Raw genomic sequence first — 20204 nt, 5'->3', positions numbered from 1 at the left:
AAATCCATTCCAACAAGAACACAAGATAAAGAAACTGAGTTTAGCCCTCCTTCATGTTGGAACTTTACAGTTTATAGTGGCTATAGTTTAAAATGATAGAAGCCATGAGCATGTCCAAACTCTGCTGAAAATATAAACATTTGCCAAACAAGATGTATTCATTACAAGATTTCAAGGTCAATGAGCAGAATCCCTCTGGATAATCTGGTAAAATTATTAATTTGTTAATATGAGTGTAATATGCTGAACACAGTAGTGCACACTGGGAAACAAAACAGCACCACACCAGTTGTCTTTCACACTGAGCTGCACACAATCAGGACCTGTTTGTCCGCTCACCACTGATGAGCTGAAGAGATGTCATGGAGTGGAGATACACATTTACCAGGAAATGTTCACATTTCTCATGTTTACCAAAACATTTGCTCACTGATGTTCTTTGTTCTTTCAGAAACTCAACATCAACATCAACATCCACAACAAAAACACAAATCCAGTCTGAAGGCGAAGTTTCAGTGTTTGTTTGAGGGCATTGCTAAAGCAGGAAACCCAACACTTCTGAATCAGATGTACACAGAGCATTACCTCACAGAGGGAGGGAGTGGAGAGGTCAATGATGAACATGAGATCAGACAGATTGAAGCAGCATCCAGGAAACTAGTGAGTACACCTCCAGTACTACAATAATATAAGCAAAATCCTAATAAGTACTAAGAATAAGAAAGAAAGAAAGAAAGAAAGATAGATGGATTTCTAAAAATTAAGAAAGTTATCTAACTACTGTCATGATTGTAATGTTCCGCAGGGCGCAGCATATAAACCATTCTGGTCATTATAATATCCCAACTCAGTCTCACAAAGAATTGTGACATAGTAACGTGGGTCCACAGCCCAGACGTTCTACTTTCACCAAAACACATTTAAAATTGTTCAAAAATAAAGTTTGTTTGGCCACTAGAGGGCGGGGCCGAGGCGGGTGTGAGGCAAGGACGAGGCTCCCACAACTCTCTACTGGGGCAACTTGGTGGTCACGGCCGGCTCAGTAACCAGGAAGTAGCTGTGGACTGAGGCAGAAACTGACGTTCACATTCAACTATTTTAGAGCCATTGTTGTGAAACTAGAAGGCTTTGTGCTGTGGGTCAACATTTCTATTCCATAATTATTTGTGAGATCATGTTGAATCTCCATGCTGCACTCTTTAGATCAGTGCAGGCTTTCAGTCTCTGAAGATGGATGTAATTTTGTCTGCAGATTTTAGTATGAAGGTTTAATATGTATATTATTCTGTTCCAGCTGCTTGAGGAGAACATCATCACCTTTGTGAAGATGGAGCTGAGAAGGTTCCGGAGGGTTCTGAGTCCAGATGAGGCAGAATGCTCAGAGAGTCAGAGGGTGGAGGAGGAGGTGGATGGTGTGGAGGAAGAGCCGAGGAGGAGCACAGAGGCTTTTCTAAACATCACACTGCTCTTCCTGAGGAGAATGAAGCAGGAGGAGCTGGCTGAGGAGCTGCAGAGGAGTAAGAGTCTTTAACAGCTTTAATGTCATGGAGAGAGAGGGGAGGTGGTGGACAATGGCTGATTTATGTCTGTTAGAGTTTTGCTTAGTTTTCAAGACAATGATGCCACCTATAAGTGAAAGAATTGACAAAACAATATAGGAACAAATCATTTGGGGCGCCTCATCTAATTCATTTGAATCAGGTGCACAAGCTGTAGCTGGAAGATGCTGTCAAGCCACAGTTCTCAACCGCAACAAAGAAAGAACATATAACCAAACAAGAAACAAATTATTAGAGAGAGAGAAGAACATTATATTTGAGTTTTGCTCATTTTGATCTCATTTGACTTGTTAAGACCTCTTTAATTTATTCTGAATGTATTTGAGTCATCATCGGTTTGGAACATGCCAAATCCATTCCAACAAGAACACAAGATAAAGAAACTGAGTTTCGTCGTCCTTCATGTTGGAACTTTACGGTTTATAGTGGCTATAGTTTAAAATGATAGAAGCCATGAGCATGTCCAAACTCTGCTGAAAATCTAAACATTGACCTAACAAGATATATTCATTACAAGCTTTAAAGGTCACTGATGTTCTTTGTTCTTTCAGAAACTCAACATCAACATCCACAACAAAAACACAAATCCAGTCTGAAGGAGAAGTTTCAGTGTTTGTTTGAGGGCATTGCTAAAGCAGGAAACCCAACACTTCTGAATCAGATGTACACAGAGCATTACCTCACAGAGGGAGGGAGTGGAGAGGTCAATGATGAACATGAGGTCAGACAGATTGAAGCAGCGTCCAGGAAACCAGTGAGACCAGAAACAACCATCAGATGTGAAGACATCTTTAATCCCTTACCTGGAAGAGATGAACCAACCAGAACATTGATGACAAAGGGAGTGGCTGGCATTGGGAAAACAGTCTTAACACAGAAGTTCACTCTGGACTGGGCTGAAGACAAAGCCAACCACGATATACAGTTCATATTTCTGTTCACTTTCCGAGAGCTGAATCTGCTGAAAGATAAAGAGTTCAGCTTGGTGGAACTTCTTCATCTCTTCTTTCCGGACACCAAAGAAGCAGGAATCTGCAGGTTTGACAAGTTCCAGGTTGTGTTCATCTTTGACGGTCTGGATGAGTGTCGATTTCCTCTGGACTTCAAGAACAACGAGATCCTGACTGATGTTACAGAGTCGACCTCAGTGGATGTGCTGCTGACAAACCTCATCAAGGGGAATCTGCTTCCCCTTGCTCGCATCTGGGTAACCACACGACCTGCAGCAGCCAATCAGATCCCTGGAAAGTTTGTTGACATGGTAACAGAGGTGAGAGGCTTCACTGACCCACAGAAGGAAGAGTACTTCAGGAAGAGATTCACAGATGAGCAGCAGGCCAAAAGAATAATCAAACACATCAAGACGTCACGGACCCTTCACATCATGTGCCACATCCCAATCTTCTGCTGGATCTCTGCTACAGTTCTGGAGGATCTGTTGAAAACCAGTGAGGGAAAAGACCTGCCCAAGACCCTGACTGAGATGTACATCCACTTCCTGCTGGTTCAGTGCAAACAGCAGAACATCAAGTATCATGGGAGAGCTGAGACAGATCCACACTGGACTACAGAGACCAGGGAGATGATTCTCTCTCTGGGAAAACTAGCTTTTGAGCAGCTGGAGAAGGGCAACCTGATTTTCTATGAAGCCGACCTGAAAGAGTGCGCCATTGATATGACAGCAGCCTCAGTGTACTCAGGAGTCTTCACACAGATCTTTAAAGAGGAGTGTGTGCTGTACCAGCAGGAGAAGGTCTTCTGTTTTGTCCATCTGAGCATTCAGGAGTTTCTCGCTGCTGTCTACCTGTTCCACTGTCACACAAACAGGGATGAGAGGGTGCTGGAGACATTCCTGAAAGAAGACGAAGAAGAAGAAGAAGAAGAAGAAGACGAGGAAGAAAAAGAAGAAGAAGATGGTGAACAATCCCTGGATGTCTTTCTGAGGAGAGCCATGGTCAAATCCCTGAAGAGTAAAAATGGCCACCTGGACCTCTTTGTCCGCTTCCTTCATGGCCTCTCACTGGAGTCCAGCCAGAAACTCTTACGAGGCCTGCTGGGTAAGACAGAGAGCAGTCCAGACAGCATCCAGAGAGCCATCAGCAACCTGAAGATGAACAGTGATGATGGGAAAAATGCACATTACTTAACCTCTCCTGAAAGAAGCATCAACATCTTCCACTGTTTGATTGAGATGAATGACCAGTCAGTACACCAGGAGATCCAAAAGTTCCTGAAGTCAGAGAACAGATCAGAGAATAAACTCTCTGAGATCCACTGCTCAGCTCTGGCCTACATGCTGCAGATGTCAGAGGAGGTTCTGGATGTGTTCGACCTGGAGGCCTACAACGCATCAATGTTGGGGCGACAGAGACTGATCCCAGCTGTGAGGAACTGCAGGAAGGCTCGGTTAGTACTCTGTTAGTAACAGTATAGAACAGTCTAGACAGCATTGCCAGACGTACGATAATTATCGTATTTGTACGATAATTTCGACATCTGTACGATGTACGATCAATAATCCCCAAATCCCCCAAATGTACGATAATTTCATCATTTTGTGACACTCAGTCGAATCCTACGTCTATCACTCTATCTGTTTATACATCTCTTCACACAACGTCTTTGCAGCCAATACGTGCTTGAACGTGAGGCACATGATGTGAACGTGAGTCATGATTGGTTGGGAGGGAGAAGGAAATAGAACCCGGCACGGCCGCGCACAACCTGAAAACCATAAACACAGACAGTCACAGTAGGTGCGCGTCACAGAGCAGAATGCAGGAAGATACGGGGCGAGTCTTGGAAACTATCAAATAAAACATAAAGAAAATGAGTGGTGCCGACCAGGAGGAATGTGACGACAGGGGAGAGCCGGGAGGGGAGCTGCCTGGACAGCCAAAAAGTAAGCACAGAAAACAAATGTACCCTGACTGAATGTGAAAGTGACACTTTATTCACTGGCTGGCTCAAAGCTGTTGCAGGGTGTGACTCTAAAGCTTTTTGTTGTTGTTGCAACGCAGGCTGAGATCACGCCAAGTCCAAAAAGTAGCCTATGTCAGCCGCACTGGGGGGGGCGCGTACGATAATTTCACTCCAAAAACGATAATTTTGACCCTCTGGTACGATAATTCAACATTTGCCATCTGGCAACACTGAGTCTAGACCATCGGTTTAAAAAGTGTGAGGCGTGCGTCCCCTGACGTGACACCGAAAACATTGAAGAAAATACAAAGCCTCGACCAGACATGTCCGCGCAGTCACAAAAGTAGCGTACATGGTTGTCTGCAGAGAGCCTGTATGAACACCCTCTGATGACGGAATTTACGTCACGCAGACCGTGGCTTCATCCAGGGGCACAGCGCCCGCAGTCTGACTGCCTCTGTGAGGTGAGCTCAGGGTGTCAGAGGAGAAACCAGAAAGAAGGAAAACACAATTTTTTTTAAATGCGTGTTTCACCAATCTGATTGCTGCAGTTCTTTCTATGTACATCAAACACATATATGGTCATATTTTTGTATCTGTTAAGGAGCTATTTCAGACAAATTCTACAAGATTTATGGGGCTGGAGAACTGTCTGTCCACGCTGGCCAGCCTGGCTGCAGACACAGTCCATAGAGGCAGAACATACAGAGAACACAACATTTACTCGATACACTGTATCCCACTAGTTATAATAAAGATAGTAAGATAATAAAAAATGATTAAAAGTCCTTTAGAGTGGATACAGATGTATAAAATGTTTAAAAGAGGATATTTGAAAAAAGTAGGATAAAGAGGTTTTAAAATATTAAAGAATATAGCATAAACATGTTTACATCTTTGGAACTCGTTATGCCCAAGTGGAGCATAGAACAATAATAGTAGGTAATAATGGCAATAATAAATGGTGTGTGTGTGTGTGTGTGTGTGTGTGTGTGTGTGTGTGTGTGTGTGTGTGTGTGTGTGTGTGTGTGTGTGTGTGTGTGTGTGTGTGTGTGTGTGTGTGGGGGAGGGGGGTGTTTGTCTATATGTTCTCTGAGGGGAGGCGCAGTCTTCCACACTTTGAAAACCCCTGGTGTAGACTAGAGTGACCTTCATACCTGACACCATCAGAGTTACAATATTTCATACCAATGATTAAGATTCAAGATTCAAAAACGTTATTGTCTGTCACAACACAACAGACATTTTTCCTTCCACCAGGCTCAGGTGCATGTTACAAAACACATTAACACATTGAGTGCCAGCCATTTTTTCAATCCTGTAGGTAAGTTGTGCCAGGTTTTTTTTTGAGGATTCTGGCTCATTTTACAAGAGCCGAGGATTATTTTCTGTTAAGAATTCGTGAACACCAATCATCTAAAAATAACTAATAGAATGTGTGCTTTCTCTGTCTAAAAGAGTTAGTTTGCAGAGTTAGTAGTTATGTAGATATTAGCCGTTGAGTACAGCATGGTTTCAGAGATTTTCAGAGAGTTTGGAGATAAATGGATTTTTAGAACCACCTCACGTGCCTGTGATTATGGGTGCCCTTGTCTCCCACTCTGTGCGCTCTCTCTCTCTCTCTCTCTCTCTCTCTCTCTCTCTCTCCTCTCTCTCTCTCTCTCTCTCCTCTCTCTCGAGAGAGAGAGAGAGAGAGGAGAGAGAGAGAGGGAGAGAGCGAGAGGGAGAGTTGCTTTAACTCCTCCCTCCGTGGGCGTTCTTCTTGGCTGCAGCGGCCGTCACAAGCTTGTCACCAGTCTCAGTGCTTTGCTGCTGTCCTGTGCCTGTGGCTGCGCGGCCGCTGTTTGAGGAAGTCGGGATGGACTCGCTCGCTTCTTGGAGTTTTGGTTGAGAGAAGCTTTTGCGATTCTGGTCATATTTATGCTGCGTGTTTCAAAGTGTGTTCCACCTGTAATCTATTATGTAAATTTGCAATCCCGCATCGCCAGCAATCAGCGCGAAAACGAAAGCGTTTTCCCCCATCCATTTTCATGAGAATGGCTGGGGTGAGAATGGCGTGACAAGTTAAAAAAATGCTTGCCTTCCTCTAGTCAGGAGAGCACTGTCGCCACTTAGTGGTCGGTAAAATAGATTACCGTAAATTCCGGACTATAAGCCGCGGCTTTTTTCCCGTTTTTTGGCCCCTGCGGCTTATATAACGGTGCGTCTTATCTATGGATTTTTTCAGAAAAAAAAATTTCAAATACAAATAAAATCTCTCTTTTTTAGCACTCTTTCTACCTATAAATCCACTTCTGTTTTAATTTCCTCTGTTGCCCTCTTTTCACCACACCGCGGACACTGTGTGCACTGTCGAAATAAACAAAGGTGTTGTGTTATGTTGTTTTGTTGAAATGTTATGGTAATACGGTAAATGGGAGCTTCCTCAAACAGCCAACAATCCCCTCTGTGCGTGAACCCTTACATATGGTAATTACGGTAAGCAAAGTTCATCAGCCCGGAACACAACACGACTAGCAGTCTGTCTCTCACTTACGATGGGGAAGGTACGAAGAAATTCACACGACGCAGCATTCAAGCTGAAAGCAGTCGAACTAGCACTAAAAGAGGGAAATAGAGCAGCCGCGCGTACTCTGGGCGTAAATGAATCGATGGTGAGACGTTGGAAAAAGCAGCAGGAGGAACTTTCTCAGTGTAAGAAAACTAAAAAGTCCTTCAGAGGCCACAAAAGCAGATGGCCGGAGCTTGAAGATTTCCTTGAGGACTGGGTGTTGACCCAGCGAGCAGACGGCAGAGGCGTTTCCACGGTGCAGATCCGACTGAAGGCAAAAACAGTAGCCACCGAGATGAAAATTGAACATTTCAGAGGTGGGCCATCTTGGTGCTTTCGTTTCATGAGACGAAAGGGACTGTCTGTCCGGGCGCGGACGACTGTGTGCCAACAACTCCCTCCCGACTACCAGGAGAAAATCGCAAACTTCGGCGAATACACACAAAGGAAGATCAAGGATCATTCCATCGAACCGGAGCACATCATAAACATGGATGAAGTGCCCTTGACGTTCGACCTGCCACTCACTCGCACTGTGAACAAAAAAGGTGAATCGTCGATCACGTTAAGAACCACAGGTCACGAGAGAACCAACTTCACCTGTGTTCTAGGCTGCACAGCATCTGGAGCGAAGCTGCCGCCAATGGTGATTTTCAAGCGGATTACGATGCCGAAAGAGAAAATGCCCACTGGTATCGTCGTCAAAGTCAACAAGAAAGGGTGGATGATGGAAAGTGTCATGAAGGAGTGGTTGTCTCAGTGCTACGTCCAGCGCCCTGGAGGATACTTTCACCAAAAGAAAGCGTTGCTCGTCCTGGACAGCATGAGGGCTCATATCACCGATTCGGTCAAAGCAGCCATCAAAAAAACAAACAGCATTCCAGCTGTGATACCTGGGGGCACGACCAAGCATCTCCAGCCACTCGACATCAGTGTCAATCGCGCATTTAAAGTGGCGCTGCGCATCGAGTGGGAGACGTGGATGACGAGCGGGGACAAGTCATTCACAAAAACAGGGCGAATGAGGAAGGCAACTTTCGCACAAGTTTGCCAGTGGGTCCTGACAGCGTGGAGGAGTGTTAAGACATCCACGATCACCAACGGGTTCCGAAAGGCTGGACTGCTGCGTGACGAAGAGGAGGACGCCGCCACATCTGAGGGCCTTCAGAGGCTGTTCGAGTCGGACAGTGACGAAGAGGAGTTCGTTGGTTTTGAGAGCGACAACGAAGGAGAGAGAGGAGTGGTTGACGAAGCCACCCTGAACCTGTTCGTTTCCGACACTGAAGTTGAGGACTTTGCTGGTTTCAGTACGGAGGAAGAAGAGGAAGACGAGGAAGACGAGGATTAGTGACTTTACTTTGACTCTGTTTACAGCCGTTTGCTGCACCTTCATCTAAAAGATGAAGAGAAGGATTACCTGGTTTTGTTGGCAGCACCTTATCCTTTTGAGGATTGTTTTTTGTTTTCCAGTTATTTACTGCACCTTAACCTTTTGAGAATTGTTTTATTGTTTTTACAGCACTTTATCCTTTTGAGGATTGTTTTATTATTATTATTATTTTATTTTTTATAGCTACGGTATTTATTTTGTTGAAATGTGAATAAATGGGAGCTTCTTATAGCCTATAGCCTACCCTACCGTAATGCTTGTTTTGTTGAAAATAAATGGGAGCTTCCCCAAACAGCGATCTCTTTCCCGACATTCCTCTCTGTGCAGAACCCTTTCATATGGTAATTAAACATCAAAACACCCGCGGCTTATAGTCCGGTGCGGCTTATAGAAGAAAAAAATAGTCAATTTTGGTGCTGCGGCTTATAGACCGGTGCGTCTTATAGTCCGGAATTTACGGTATACACATTCTCTTGCTCCAATAGTGATCTCGAAGATGTAAAAGGGGTTGATTGATGTCCCACCGTCAAAAAAAAAAAATGTTTATGTAAGACGAGATAGCTCGTCTATGGCACTTAACCGCTGGATTATGTAAGACGAGATATCTCGGCTATGGCACTCAACGTGTTAAAAACACACAGACACATATCATTTTCTTTTTTCAAATATACATACTGCAGCATGCTCTGGGACGCGTCATCAGTGATGTTAACTGGGGTCGTAAGGTGTTTCGGGTCTGACAACATCATACACCCTCGCCCAGTAGACCCAGCCGAGGCCGATTACGACCCCGACCCGCGTCCCAGAAGCAGCCGCTCACTGATCAGCCTTCCTACTCTGTCTGCAACGTTGCCCGCGGAAGGGTTGATCACGCCCAATCCGCTGCAATAGAGTTAGTGCTACACCGCAGTGTTGCAAGACCTTCGGTGCATGGAGGGTCTAAGGCCCTGTGGGGTGATTCCAGGCCGGGCACCTCCTTCATCTCACCAGAACCTCCCGTGGAAGAAGGCAATCCTACCATGCCGTACCATGGGCAGGGAGGATGCCTCAAGAAGGCCTGTGCGCTGCACGTCATTCGCCTGCGCCGAGCACCTCGCTCTAGCCTGAAGGACCCCAGGCCGCGCCGATGTTTGCGCAGATTTTCAGGAGGCTAATCCGTAGCGTTTGTGGATTTCTCCCTCACGAGAGAGCCAGGCTGGGGTGCTAAAACCCATCCTGTACCGGATGCCATCTCTCCGACCGTCAACTGTCTCTCCAGCTTGTCACCAAACTATACTTGGTTGTCACCTAGTCTATTCCTAAGTGTCACTGGCCAGCGGGAGCCAGGATTTTAGTTTCAAATATACATACTGCAGCATAAAAACTGACAAAAGCAGTGTTAAGATGTTAAAAGTGCAGTGCCCATTTAAAAGACAATACTAGTAATAATACTAATGTATTATATAAACCATATATATCCACACCTATATAAACTATAGCCTATATATAAACTGTATAAAAAAAATATATATATATATATACAGTATATATATATATATATTTATATATATATATATATATACTGTATACTGTATTATATGTGTGTGTGTGTGTGTGTATGTGTATGTGTATGTGTATGTGTGTGTGTGTGTGTGTGTGTGTGTGTGTGTGTGTGTGTGTGTGTGTGTGTACAGGAACTAATCTCCCATGCAGACCCTGGCACCGTGACATGATTGCTAGCTACCTAACTACTTGTGTATGAAAGTTTCCCCCAGTCTTCTCCTGCCTTCAGCTCATGTCAGAAATATCATATTTACAGAGAGTCACATGACCGAGCTGACAAAGTGGTAAATATGATGCTGTAGGCTCAAAACTTTAAAAGTTACTAAACCCCAACCAAATCTGTGGTGAAGCCAGACTGACTCTAATGGTGTCAGGCTGTTCTACTGAGCTGTTTTACCACAACTGAACAGCCTGTGGAGCTCACACTGAAATCTCCATCATTTTTCATTATTTTCTTAAACTGTTTTTTACAGAAATGCTTTAATATGATACAATTGCATTCATGTATTATTTTCTGTTTGGTTTATGCTTATACATTAAAGTCCCTGGAAACCAGAAATATTTTTTTTATTATTTAGCATTTTGAGTTCATCACTTCACAGGAACCTATGTTAACACGTTCAGTGCCAGCGACGCCATATGGCGTCATTAGAAATTTACCGTACAGTGCCAGCGACGCCAAATGGCGTCATAACTCCAAATTGTTTTTTTGACGGGGGGGTGTCGATCTAAGCTTCTTACGTCGCCTCTAACAATATTGTAGCTATTGGAGGTCGATAACCTATTTTACAAACCCATTAGGTGGCGACAGCACTCTCCTGATCAGAGAAAAAGGAGCCAAACACACAGAAATAGTCACTGGGCAAAATGAGGAAATCGCATCGCATCCGTCCGTATGCATCGACGTGCCTCCATAAACGAGCACAACGCCAGCTGTGCCCCCAGCAGCAGCATCCGCTGTCACAACTGAGCACTTCCATGTACGCTGCAACAGCACATTCACATAATCAGCATTATTATTCCGAACTGGAAGCATGCCAGCCCGTGACAAACACACGCGGAACCAAAAAGCTGAATGTCGCGCACCATTCACTGTGTGTGCGCAGCAAACTCAGCAGAGACTGAGAGCCACCAGACACATAAGACACACCCAGGAGGCGTGTGCAGTTGAGGGGGGGGGGGGGGGGGGGGGAGCACGGAGAGCAGCAGAGCAGCATACACTTCACCCAGACAGACCCAGACATCAGAAAATTCGCTTCAGAGTCAGAGATGTGCTTGAAATGTTTAATTTCACAAAAGGCTCATTATCTCAGCTCGTAGAAAAAAAGGTATGTTTTTCGTTCAATCAGGCTATCTTCTCCGGCTCATAACTAAAGAACGGAAAATGGGATCAATAAACTTTTTTTTGCAGGTGATAGAAGAGAGTCTCATCGTTATTTGTGCGTGTTCAGTGTTTACATAGTAATTATTAAAAAAATTATATGACTGTTTTAAAATGCATTGCGGCCTATGTGGCACAGCAAGCAACCTTTTGCCCAAGGGCCGTGGCACTGAAAGTGTTAATAAGCCACCAGCCAAATTTGAACGATGATGAACGTCGCAAAGTATATGAATTTAGGTTTGACAGTCATGGCAAAAGTTATGAGAAATAAGGATAAGGACAGCACTCCAAGTTAAAAGAATATTTATTGCCACACGGACGTTTCGGGGCAGCCGCCCTTCTTCAGCGTGTGAAGGCAAAAAAACACACAGGTGATTCACCTTCACCCTAATTAAGGAGTCCAGAGTCAGCAGGGGGAGTCAACAATGTAGAGAACCCACACACCTGAGAATGCTTTGTGAACATCAAAGTTAATGGATATACTTCAGAAAAAATATATATACTTTACAAAAAGATAAGGAAATTAGTATGTTTTACAAAAAACGATAAGGAAATTAGTATGTTTTACAAAAAACAAGTAAATGAAATCTCCTCATTCAATCCATTAGGAATGAGGGTGTGGAGGGAATGGATCCAATAAGTTTCTCTCTGAAGGAGGATTTTGTCTCTATTGCCCCCTCTCCGTGGCATATTAACTGTTTCTATGCCCATGTAGTGCAAGTCGCTCAAACTGTGTTTTAAGCTGTTAGGGGGCCCTATTCTCCCACAGGCCATCGGCGCTATTACGGGCCTTAACCGCAAAAAAACGTGCCTTGCGCCTGTTTCGGGAAAATAGCAATAGGCTTTAGGCTGCCAAATGCGCTTTAGGCCGAATGGGCGTGGCGGAGTCCCTGAATGCGCCGAAGTGGGCGTGTCAGCGCTAAATACCGGCGTACTGCTATCTTCCAGCCATCTTCCGACCTGGCCTACTTTTAGCGCTTTGCGCTTTTGAAAAGCAGGCCTAAAGCAGGATTCTGTGCACCGGGGACAGGAAAGTGAATGGAGAATACAATATATAGAAAAAAATACTTTAGAATACAATAGAATATAAGATTGCAACCCTTCTCAGGCTTTGGGTGAAGCTGTAATGCAGTTTCATAAATTTAGTTTAGGCTATCATAATAATCCCCATTTATGTGTAATATAGCTCTACGTTTTATTACCCCCCCCCCCCCCCCCCCCGAAATTAGCTAGGCTACTAATATTACTAATATTCCTAATTAATATGTATTATTATTTCATTCAGATAATTGACATTATAGGCATGTACCGTAAAATACCAATTAGAAGCCGACTTCCAAATTGCCGCGGGTCCCATATATAAGCGGGGTCTGGATACATATTTTGTACATAAAAGCAGGTCCCAATTTGACGCCCGGTTAGTTTTTTCAATGTTTTCTTTTTACCTTTGCGACATCCTGTTGAATGCATCTCCCAAACACAACGAAGAAGAAAAATCGGATGAAGAATACGAACAACGAGGAAACGGGAACAACGAGGAAAAAAAACACATGCACGAAACTTGCTGATCAAAATTCGTTTTCCCTCAACATCTGATGATTCTGAAAATTGTGTAGGCATTTCCTGAAGATTTTTATACACTAAAACCGACATCTCTGGTGTAATAATTATTTTGAGAAATGTGCCTATGGTATATTTCCCTGCCAGCGGGCATAGAAGTCCGCTTCTAATTGGTATTTCACCGCTCTTTCACATGTGCGCTACTGAAGAGGGTGCTCCGTGAGTGATGAACAGCGGAGGAGGCAGCGCATGCAGCCAGCGGAGGAGGCAGCGCATGCAACAAATAATCTGCTCACATGATGATCATGTTCTCTCACCTTCAGCGGAGAAAGTTTAGTGGTAAATACCGGTAGGTCACAGTTCAGCTCAAATTTTATTTGATTTCATGTACAGGCCAGAACTGGCATGCAATGTGCTCTGCTGCGCTGAGAGGGAGGCGCGGCTCTCCCCATAGACAAGCAATCGTGTGGGGTGCTGACTGTAGCCAACTCATTAAAATAAATGGTTTAAATAAACAATTTCATACTATTTACAATCTTTGCTGAGCAATATTTTTGTACAAAAATAATTAAAGCAGGTCCCAAACTGCCGCAGGTCCCATATTGACGCGGGGTCTGGCTACATATTTTGTCAATTAACGCCGGGCTAATAATTGGTATTTTACGGTATTTACATGCTTGCAGTATTTTAACTGCAGTTAGATTGGTTTGAGAAGCAATAATATGGAATAATAGCCTATATATGGAGATAGACAGACCGGATGAAGGGAGGGGGGGGCGGCGGAGCCCTTGGCTTTGTCTGGTTTTACCGGATTTGTCCAGGAATTGGAGCTTAAAAGGCAAGCGTGTGTCTCTTCCCTGCAATTCTCCAATGAGCGGACAATGCATAATTTTACGCTTAAAAGGCGTGGTTATAATGGTTGAGGCTGAGTTTAGCGCCGATACCAAGATATCAAGTGCGCCTTTCCACGCCCACTGCTTTGCGCTGCGGCTGGCGCTCGGCCTAGAAACTGCGCCGCTGCAACGATAGAGCCCAAAATGTCTAGCAACTGATGACTTCTCATCATGGTTGCGTATAGAACATTTATGTTCACAGATTCTTGTTTTTAACTCACGTTTTGTTTTACCAACATAGTATAGATTACATGGACATTTTAACAAATACACCACATATCTCGTGTTACATGTGATCCTGCCTCTCACCTTAATGTCAGCACCAGACTTAGGATGAGTGAAATGATTTCCCTTGAGCATGGCATAACAATGTACACAATTATGACAAGGGAAATTACCACTAGACAAGTTAGAAAGAGAAAGAAAATGACTTTTACTTTTTGGCAGATCTGACTTAACTAAAAAATCCCGTAAATTGGAAGACCTCTTATAGAAAAAAAGTTATGAGAATCAATTATATTTTAGAGTGTATGTTCTCCCGCGGACTGTGTGGGCGTGTCCCGTCTGCAGCAGGTATTTTCCTCTCTCTCAGAGAGAAGGAGAGAGAGATGGAGTGTGTGTGTGTGTGTGTGTGTGTGTGTGTGTCAGTGTGTGTGTGCGCGCGTGCGTGCATGCGTGTGTGTGATTCGATTAAATCTTATGACGTGATAATATCATGCATTTTAGCACCGCGCGCTCCGCTCTCTTCAATGACGAAATGGAAATCCAGACCTTGTAGAAAAGTGTCGATTTTTGGGGTTAGGGTTGAAAGTAATTCTCGTTTCTGAGGCACACAATTACTCACATAAGACCCTAAATTTAATAGTGCTTTGATAATCTCTCATTTCACATTAAATGTGTAAACAGTCTTTCTGTCTGTGAACTCTGAGACCTCAGCTCTGAAGTTCTGGGTTCTGGGTTTTCAGGCCCGGCGCACCTGTGGGTGTGCCTTAAGTTAAACCAGGCGTGGCCATGCTAAATCCTCACGTTTGCTCAATTACTTGCGCTTAGAGCTCTGAAAAGCAGGTCTAAAACCCCGCTGCACCTGAGTGCACAATTATTCTCCGCACTGCTCCAGCAGTGCACGGGAAATCCTTGGGGCCCTATCTTGGTACAAGCCCTATCCGCTTTTTGCGCTTGAGTCCGGGTTTGCACGCCTTACGTCTTATGCTATCTTCCCTGCGTCTTATGCTATCGTCCGCCTCCCGCCAGTGGCAATTTGTGTGTTGGCACGATGCCTTCCAGTTTTGCGCCAGCGTCTGGGCCAAACACAGGTGTGGGCGTGCCCCAAGCCAAACCAGGTGTGTCCCCACAAAATCCTTGCCTTCTGCTATCGTCAGCATGCACGCAATTCTTTGCGCATGGATGTCCCATTAAAATACAAATGCCAGGACATCAAATTCTGCTGCTAAAATTGGGTAACAGCAGATTACTCAGTGAGGCAATCAACTATTATTCACTGAAAAACGTGTATCACATGTAAAGTGCCACAATCATGCTGATATCCTCTTTCTACAGTGGGCTAACCCCCCTCTCTCTCCAAAACCTTGTGTGTGCACACACACACACACACAAACACACACACACACACACACACACACAGTAGATTTGAGCAAGTCAGGTCGGCCAGTGATACAGTAACCCCCTTCGCTGCAATTGCACGCATGCAATAGCCTAAGATGAACCCGGCACTTGGGACAATTTTGATATGTTGAAATAGGCTAGAATTAAATTCTCACACATCCCTGCCTATTAAAGAAACATATTTTTACATGTGTATGTTATAGCCTATTTATATGAAACGTCTAATGCGCGTGGACAACCATATGACATTTGCACATATGAATTGGAGGGAATGAAAGGAGCGACACTGATTGGTTGTGTGGATGATAACGCCCGCACCAAGCCTGCACGCCTCTGAATAATATCCAGAGTTAATCCTGCATAAATCACTGTGGCGCTGGGACAAGTGGCATTTTGTGCATCACAGAGAATAGCAGATGATTTGGGAACGTCCATTAATTTGTGCTTCGCCCGGCGCAAGCGCTAAATTACCGCTTTTGCCACGATAGGGCCCAGTGTTATTGTTATGTGATGGTGTTGATGAGATGTTTGATGAGATGCTGTGGAGATGTCCAAATTACACATGGAGATTACAGTGTCCATCGTGCAATTTCATTCAAATTCATTTGCAGAAACAGTTAAATGCCATCCTTAAAATGAATAAACACCTGGTTGTTATTCCCTTAAGTGCACATTAAAAAATAACATTATTTTGGGAGTTTATGTGAAAATTATGAGGTGAAAATGTTTTGTTGATCGATTATACCCCCCCTCTCTCTCCGAAACTGCACGCGTGCACACACACCATACAGATTAATTAATCACCAATGCCTTAATGCCAATTAATAGCCTACTATAATATTAGTCTACAATTATTCCCCCCCTTTGAGTAGCCTACATCTGTCAGTTCCCATCTTCCTCCCTCAGGAAGAAAATAGGATACAAATAGGGGGTAATGGGAAATTAATTGAGAAAACTTGGACATTGTAGCCTACTTGCAATATTATTGTCAATCAAATGTCCCTGTTTCCCCGTTGCAAACACGTTTCTATTTTCCAGCCAACTAAAGAACCAGAATTGCATAAATTAAAAGCTGCAAATCACAGATGTTTTTAAATGATGTGATGATTGTTGTGAGATGTCAACACACTTGAGCACGCCCCCATTTTGCGGTGCGCTCAGCGCTAAACACGAGCAAGCACTAAATTACAGATTTTACGACGATAAGGCTCCTGGTCTCAGCTCTGAAGTCCTGGGGCTCTATCTATATTTGTAGTAATTCACATGTATTAACTCTCACATGTAAAAAGGACACAGACTCACTGCTTGCCTCTAACGTGAAGGTGATAGTAGGAACTCTAGAATTAAGAAATTCCTTCAAGCCCTCCAGCTCCACAGATGAACCAGTGAACACAAAACAAATCATCAATGTATCTACCAACATTTGACAAAAGAACAAGAAGGATTGTTCTTATAAACATAATCAACCTCAAATTTGCCTCGTTTTATATATGAGGTCACACCCATTCTCTCATTAACACTGAGGAAAGCCACAGGCTGAAACACCTCTGTTCACTGCTGCTGTGTGGATTTAAACCTTTTTTTCAAACTTGACCTGTGAGCGCTGCTAGTTCCATTTGATTTTTCAGTATTTGCTTGAGCCTAAACTGAGTAAAGAAAAGATATATATATATAGGCTACAATACAATAAGCCCTATTGTATTACCTGCCTTCATCTGAGAAGTCCATTGCCTCCCTTTCTCTCTCTCCCTATCTCTATACAGTATATCTCTCATTCTCTCTTGGCAATGTAAATAAATAAATAGATAATGATAGATAGAGTTCATTTGCAGAAAGTGCCATTCTTAAACTGAATAGACAACACCTGTTTGATACTCCTGGGAGTGCACATTAAAAAATAACATCATTTGGGTGATTTATGTGAAAATTATGAGGTGAAAATGATTATGATCAATAATACAAATATGTGCCGGGTTCTCCACACCCACAAACGGTATTAAAGGGAGTGAGAGACGGGAATCTGATTGGTTTGATTGATGTGATGCCCAGGGTCTGGGCTTTACATCAATCAAACCAATCAGTGTGGCCTGCATCATTCCTGCCTGCACAGGTGATAAGCACGCCCATTTCATGATTTTGCACAGAGCACACAGGCATTTTGCACGGCAGGGAGAATAGCAGAGGGTTTGGTCACACCTCCAAATTGCACTAGTGCCCGTCGTTAAACACTGCACAAGCACTAATCAGTGCGTTTGCGAGACCAGGGCCCCTGGTCTCAGCTGTGAAGTTCAACTTCTTCTTTATTCTTTATTCAGATTGAGGTTCTGCTGGTTGACAGAGGCTCACTGTGAAGTCGTGGCCTCAGCTCTGAAGTCCAACCCCCATCTGACAGAACTGGACCTGAGTGAGAGCAACCTGCAGGGTTCAAAACAAGTGAAGCTGCTCTGTGCTGGACTGGAGAGTCCACACTGCAGACTGGAGACTCTGAGGTCAGACATCATATTTAATAATGTGCTGATATGAATATTATATGAATTTTATAATGTGTGGACGTCTGTATAGAGTCGATCAATCTGAAATCAGACATGGTCTGGTTTTAGGGGCTTAGATCTCAAATTCTACTCATGTTGTTGGCCTTAATCATTTTACTCTGGAGAGGAGAGAGAGGGAGAGTCATATAGGCCCTAATTCATCTGATTACTATTATGCAACTTCTTTGATTCCGTTATATAATACTTGCTTTCTTGCCTTTACAGGATGGCATTACCGGTAATCAACCCACTTTGTATCATATATAATCTCAGTAATATAAGCACATGGGCAGCCTTTATCTTCCCTCTCTGTTTACCTCACGCAGAAAAATGCTCCTGCTCCTGTCTGCAGAAACTCTGCCCCCGTCAGCTGCAAGTCATTAATGCTCCTTAAGGCTCTCAATGCATTCTCCGTGGATGTGCGCATACTTCAACAAATAAAATAAACAATAACAGCCGCCCTCGAGCAGATTCCACGTCTCCAGCAGAACTTCCGCAGCTCCGTTGTGACGCGTTGTGACGTGAAACGCGTCACAACGGAGCGCTTTGCCAGAGGAGGAAATGGGAGATCTTCGTGAGGAAAACACAGAGAGAGGTAAACACTGACCATGTGCTTATATTACCAAGATTATTAATGATACAAAGTGGGTTGATTACCAGTAAAGCCATCCTTTAAAGTATTGTATCTATTTGTGTTCTTTCTTTTTGTTGCGTCAAACTCTTCCAACAGGCTGGCAAGTTTGACACAAAACAACAACACACCAAACCTCCATCCAAAAACACATAACAGTAGTACAGTAGATCAGGCTGCCATCAAAGCCCTGTGAAGCTGATATTAGTCATAATGTTTATGAAGTCTGTCTTCAGTCAAATGTGAAGAAAGAGAAAGTGGATTATATCACACAGCATCAGACTCCAATGCTTCATGTATCACAAACATCCACCACTGCCAATTTAGCATGCTATGGCATGGTATTGTTTCAGTGGTGTTGATGTGACTGGAGCTACCAGAGCTACACACACACACACACACACACACACACACACACACACACACACACACACAGTGAGAACTAACTTGAACAATGAATCTAACATTAAAAATAACTACTGTAGCAGGGACAGGGTACAGTGTCCCTGCTACAGTATCTATTTTGAATGCTAGATTCAGTTATAGCCAGTTTACCGTAGGCCTGACTGAGCAGTGAGCGCTGAACTGCAGGTATTCATGGTGAAAATCCTGAAAGCATTTAGTTATGTTATCTTAAGCTGATGAATCTGGCTAACTCAGTTAGCTGGCAAGCTAGTAGGTCTAGATCAATTTTAGGCAGTGTAGCCACTATAAGTTAGCCAACGTTAGTTGACAAATGGTCTCAGTTAGCAGAAGCTGACAATTCAATCAGAAACTAAAAAAATAATTATTTCGGTACTTTAAGTGATAGAACACAACCACAATCGCTTACCCGGTTTCTAAAGTGGATCTCCGCCCCGGCCATACCCACTAACCGGCAGACACTAATTGGGCTTGGGAATCAATCCCAGAATGCAATCCAAATCAATCCCAGAATCCAATGCAATGCAAGATTGCGCATTGCATCTTGCATCTCAGTGATGGCATCATTGATGATGTCATCCTTCCTGGCAGAGGCTATATAAATTCAGTGATGATGTCATCAGTGATGCTGTCATCAGTGATGTCATAGAGCAGGCGAGGCTGCGATGCGCTGTGGTCATCAGTGATGTCATAGAGAGGCGAAATATGAATGGCGGTGAACGGAGAATAACGTTACTTTTTTGATCCCGTTTGAGTTGTGCCACAGGGTGCCAATGTTAATTTTGTCAATTTAAAACATAACTTTGCATGTCAAGAAAGTCGCAGTTTGTCGCCAAACTGTTGCACTATACGTTATAAATCAGAAAGACTACATACGCTGTCGCCTAAGTGACATCACTTTCTCTACCGGCAAAGCTGAAGACCGGCGATATGTAACAAGCTTCCACGAGCTATGTAGTTTTTATATGAAACTAACCCCTGCGTTTCAGTTTGACGACAAACTGCGACTTTCTTTACATGCAAAGTTATGTTTTAAATTGACAAAATTAACGTTGGCACCCCGTGGCACAATTCAAACACGATAAAAAAAGGAACGTTATTCTCCGTTCACTGCCATTCATATTTTTTTCAACGCTGGTACAGGAAGTGACGTTTCATTTTGTCTCTCTATAAGAGCAAGTGAGCCAGCACAGCAGGT

General features: G+C 43.7%; 2 protein-coding genes across 2 annotated transcripts in view; one reads left to right on the top strand and one right to left on the bottom strand.

Moving 5' to 3' along the window:
• The window catches only part of LOC310791526 (synapse-associated protein 1-like), a gene marked incomplete at both ends in the record, with an annotated part of 582682 nt that overhangs the window by 400017 nt on the left and 162461 nt on the right, over window positions 1-20204 (bottom strand). The window lies entirely within an intron of this gene.
• LOC310791106 (protein NLRC3-like) lies at window positions 1426-18739 on the top strand (the record flags this gene model as incomplete). Its single annotated transcript, XM_083652807.1, has 4 exons — window positions 1426-1517; window positions 2111-3965; window positions 17737-17854; window positions 18683-18739. Exons 1-4 carry the CDS (start codon window positions 1481-1483, stop codon window positions 18737-18739), a joined length of 2067 nt encoding a protein of 688 aa, XP_083508933.1. The 5' UTR covers window positions 1426-1480.

Source organism: Poromitra crassiceps, assembly GCF_964638095.1.
Source record: "Poromitra crassiceps genome assembly, chromosome: 16".
NCBI lineage: Eukaryota > Metazoa > Chordata > Actinopteri > Beryciformes > Melamphaidae > Poromitra > Poromitra crassiceps.
This window is presented reverse-complemented; position numbering and strand designations above follow the sequence as displayed.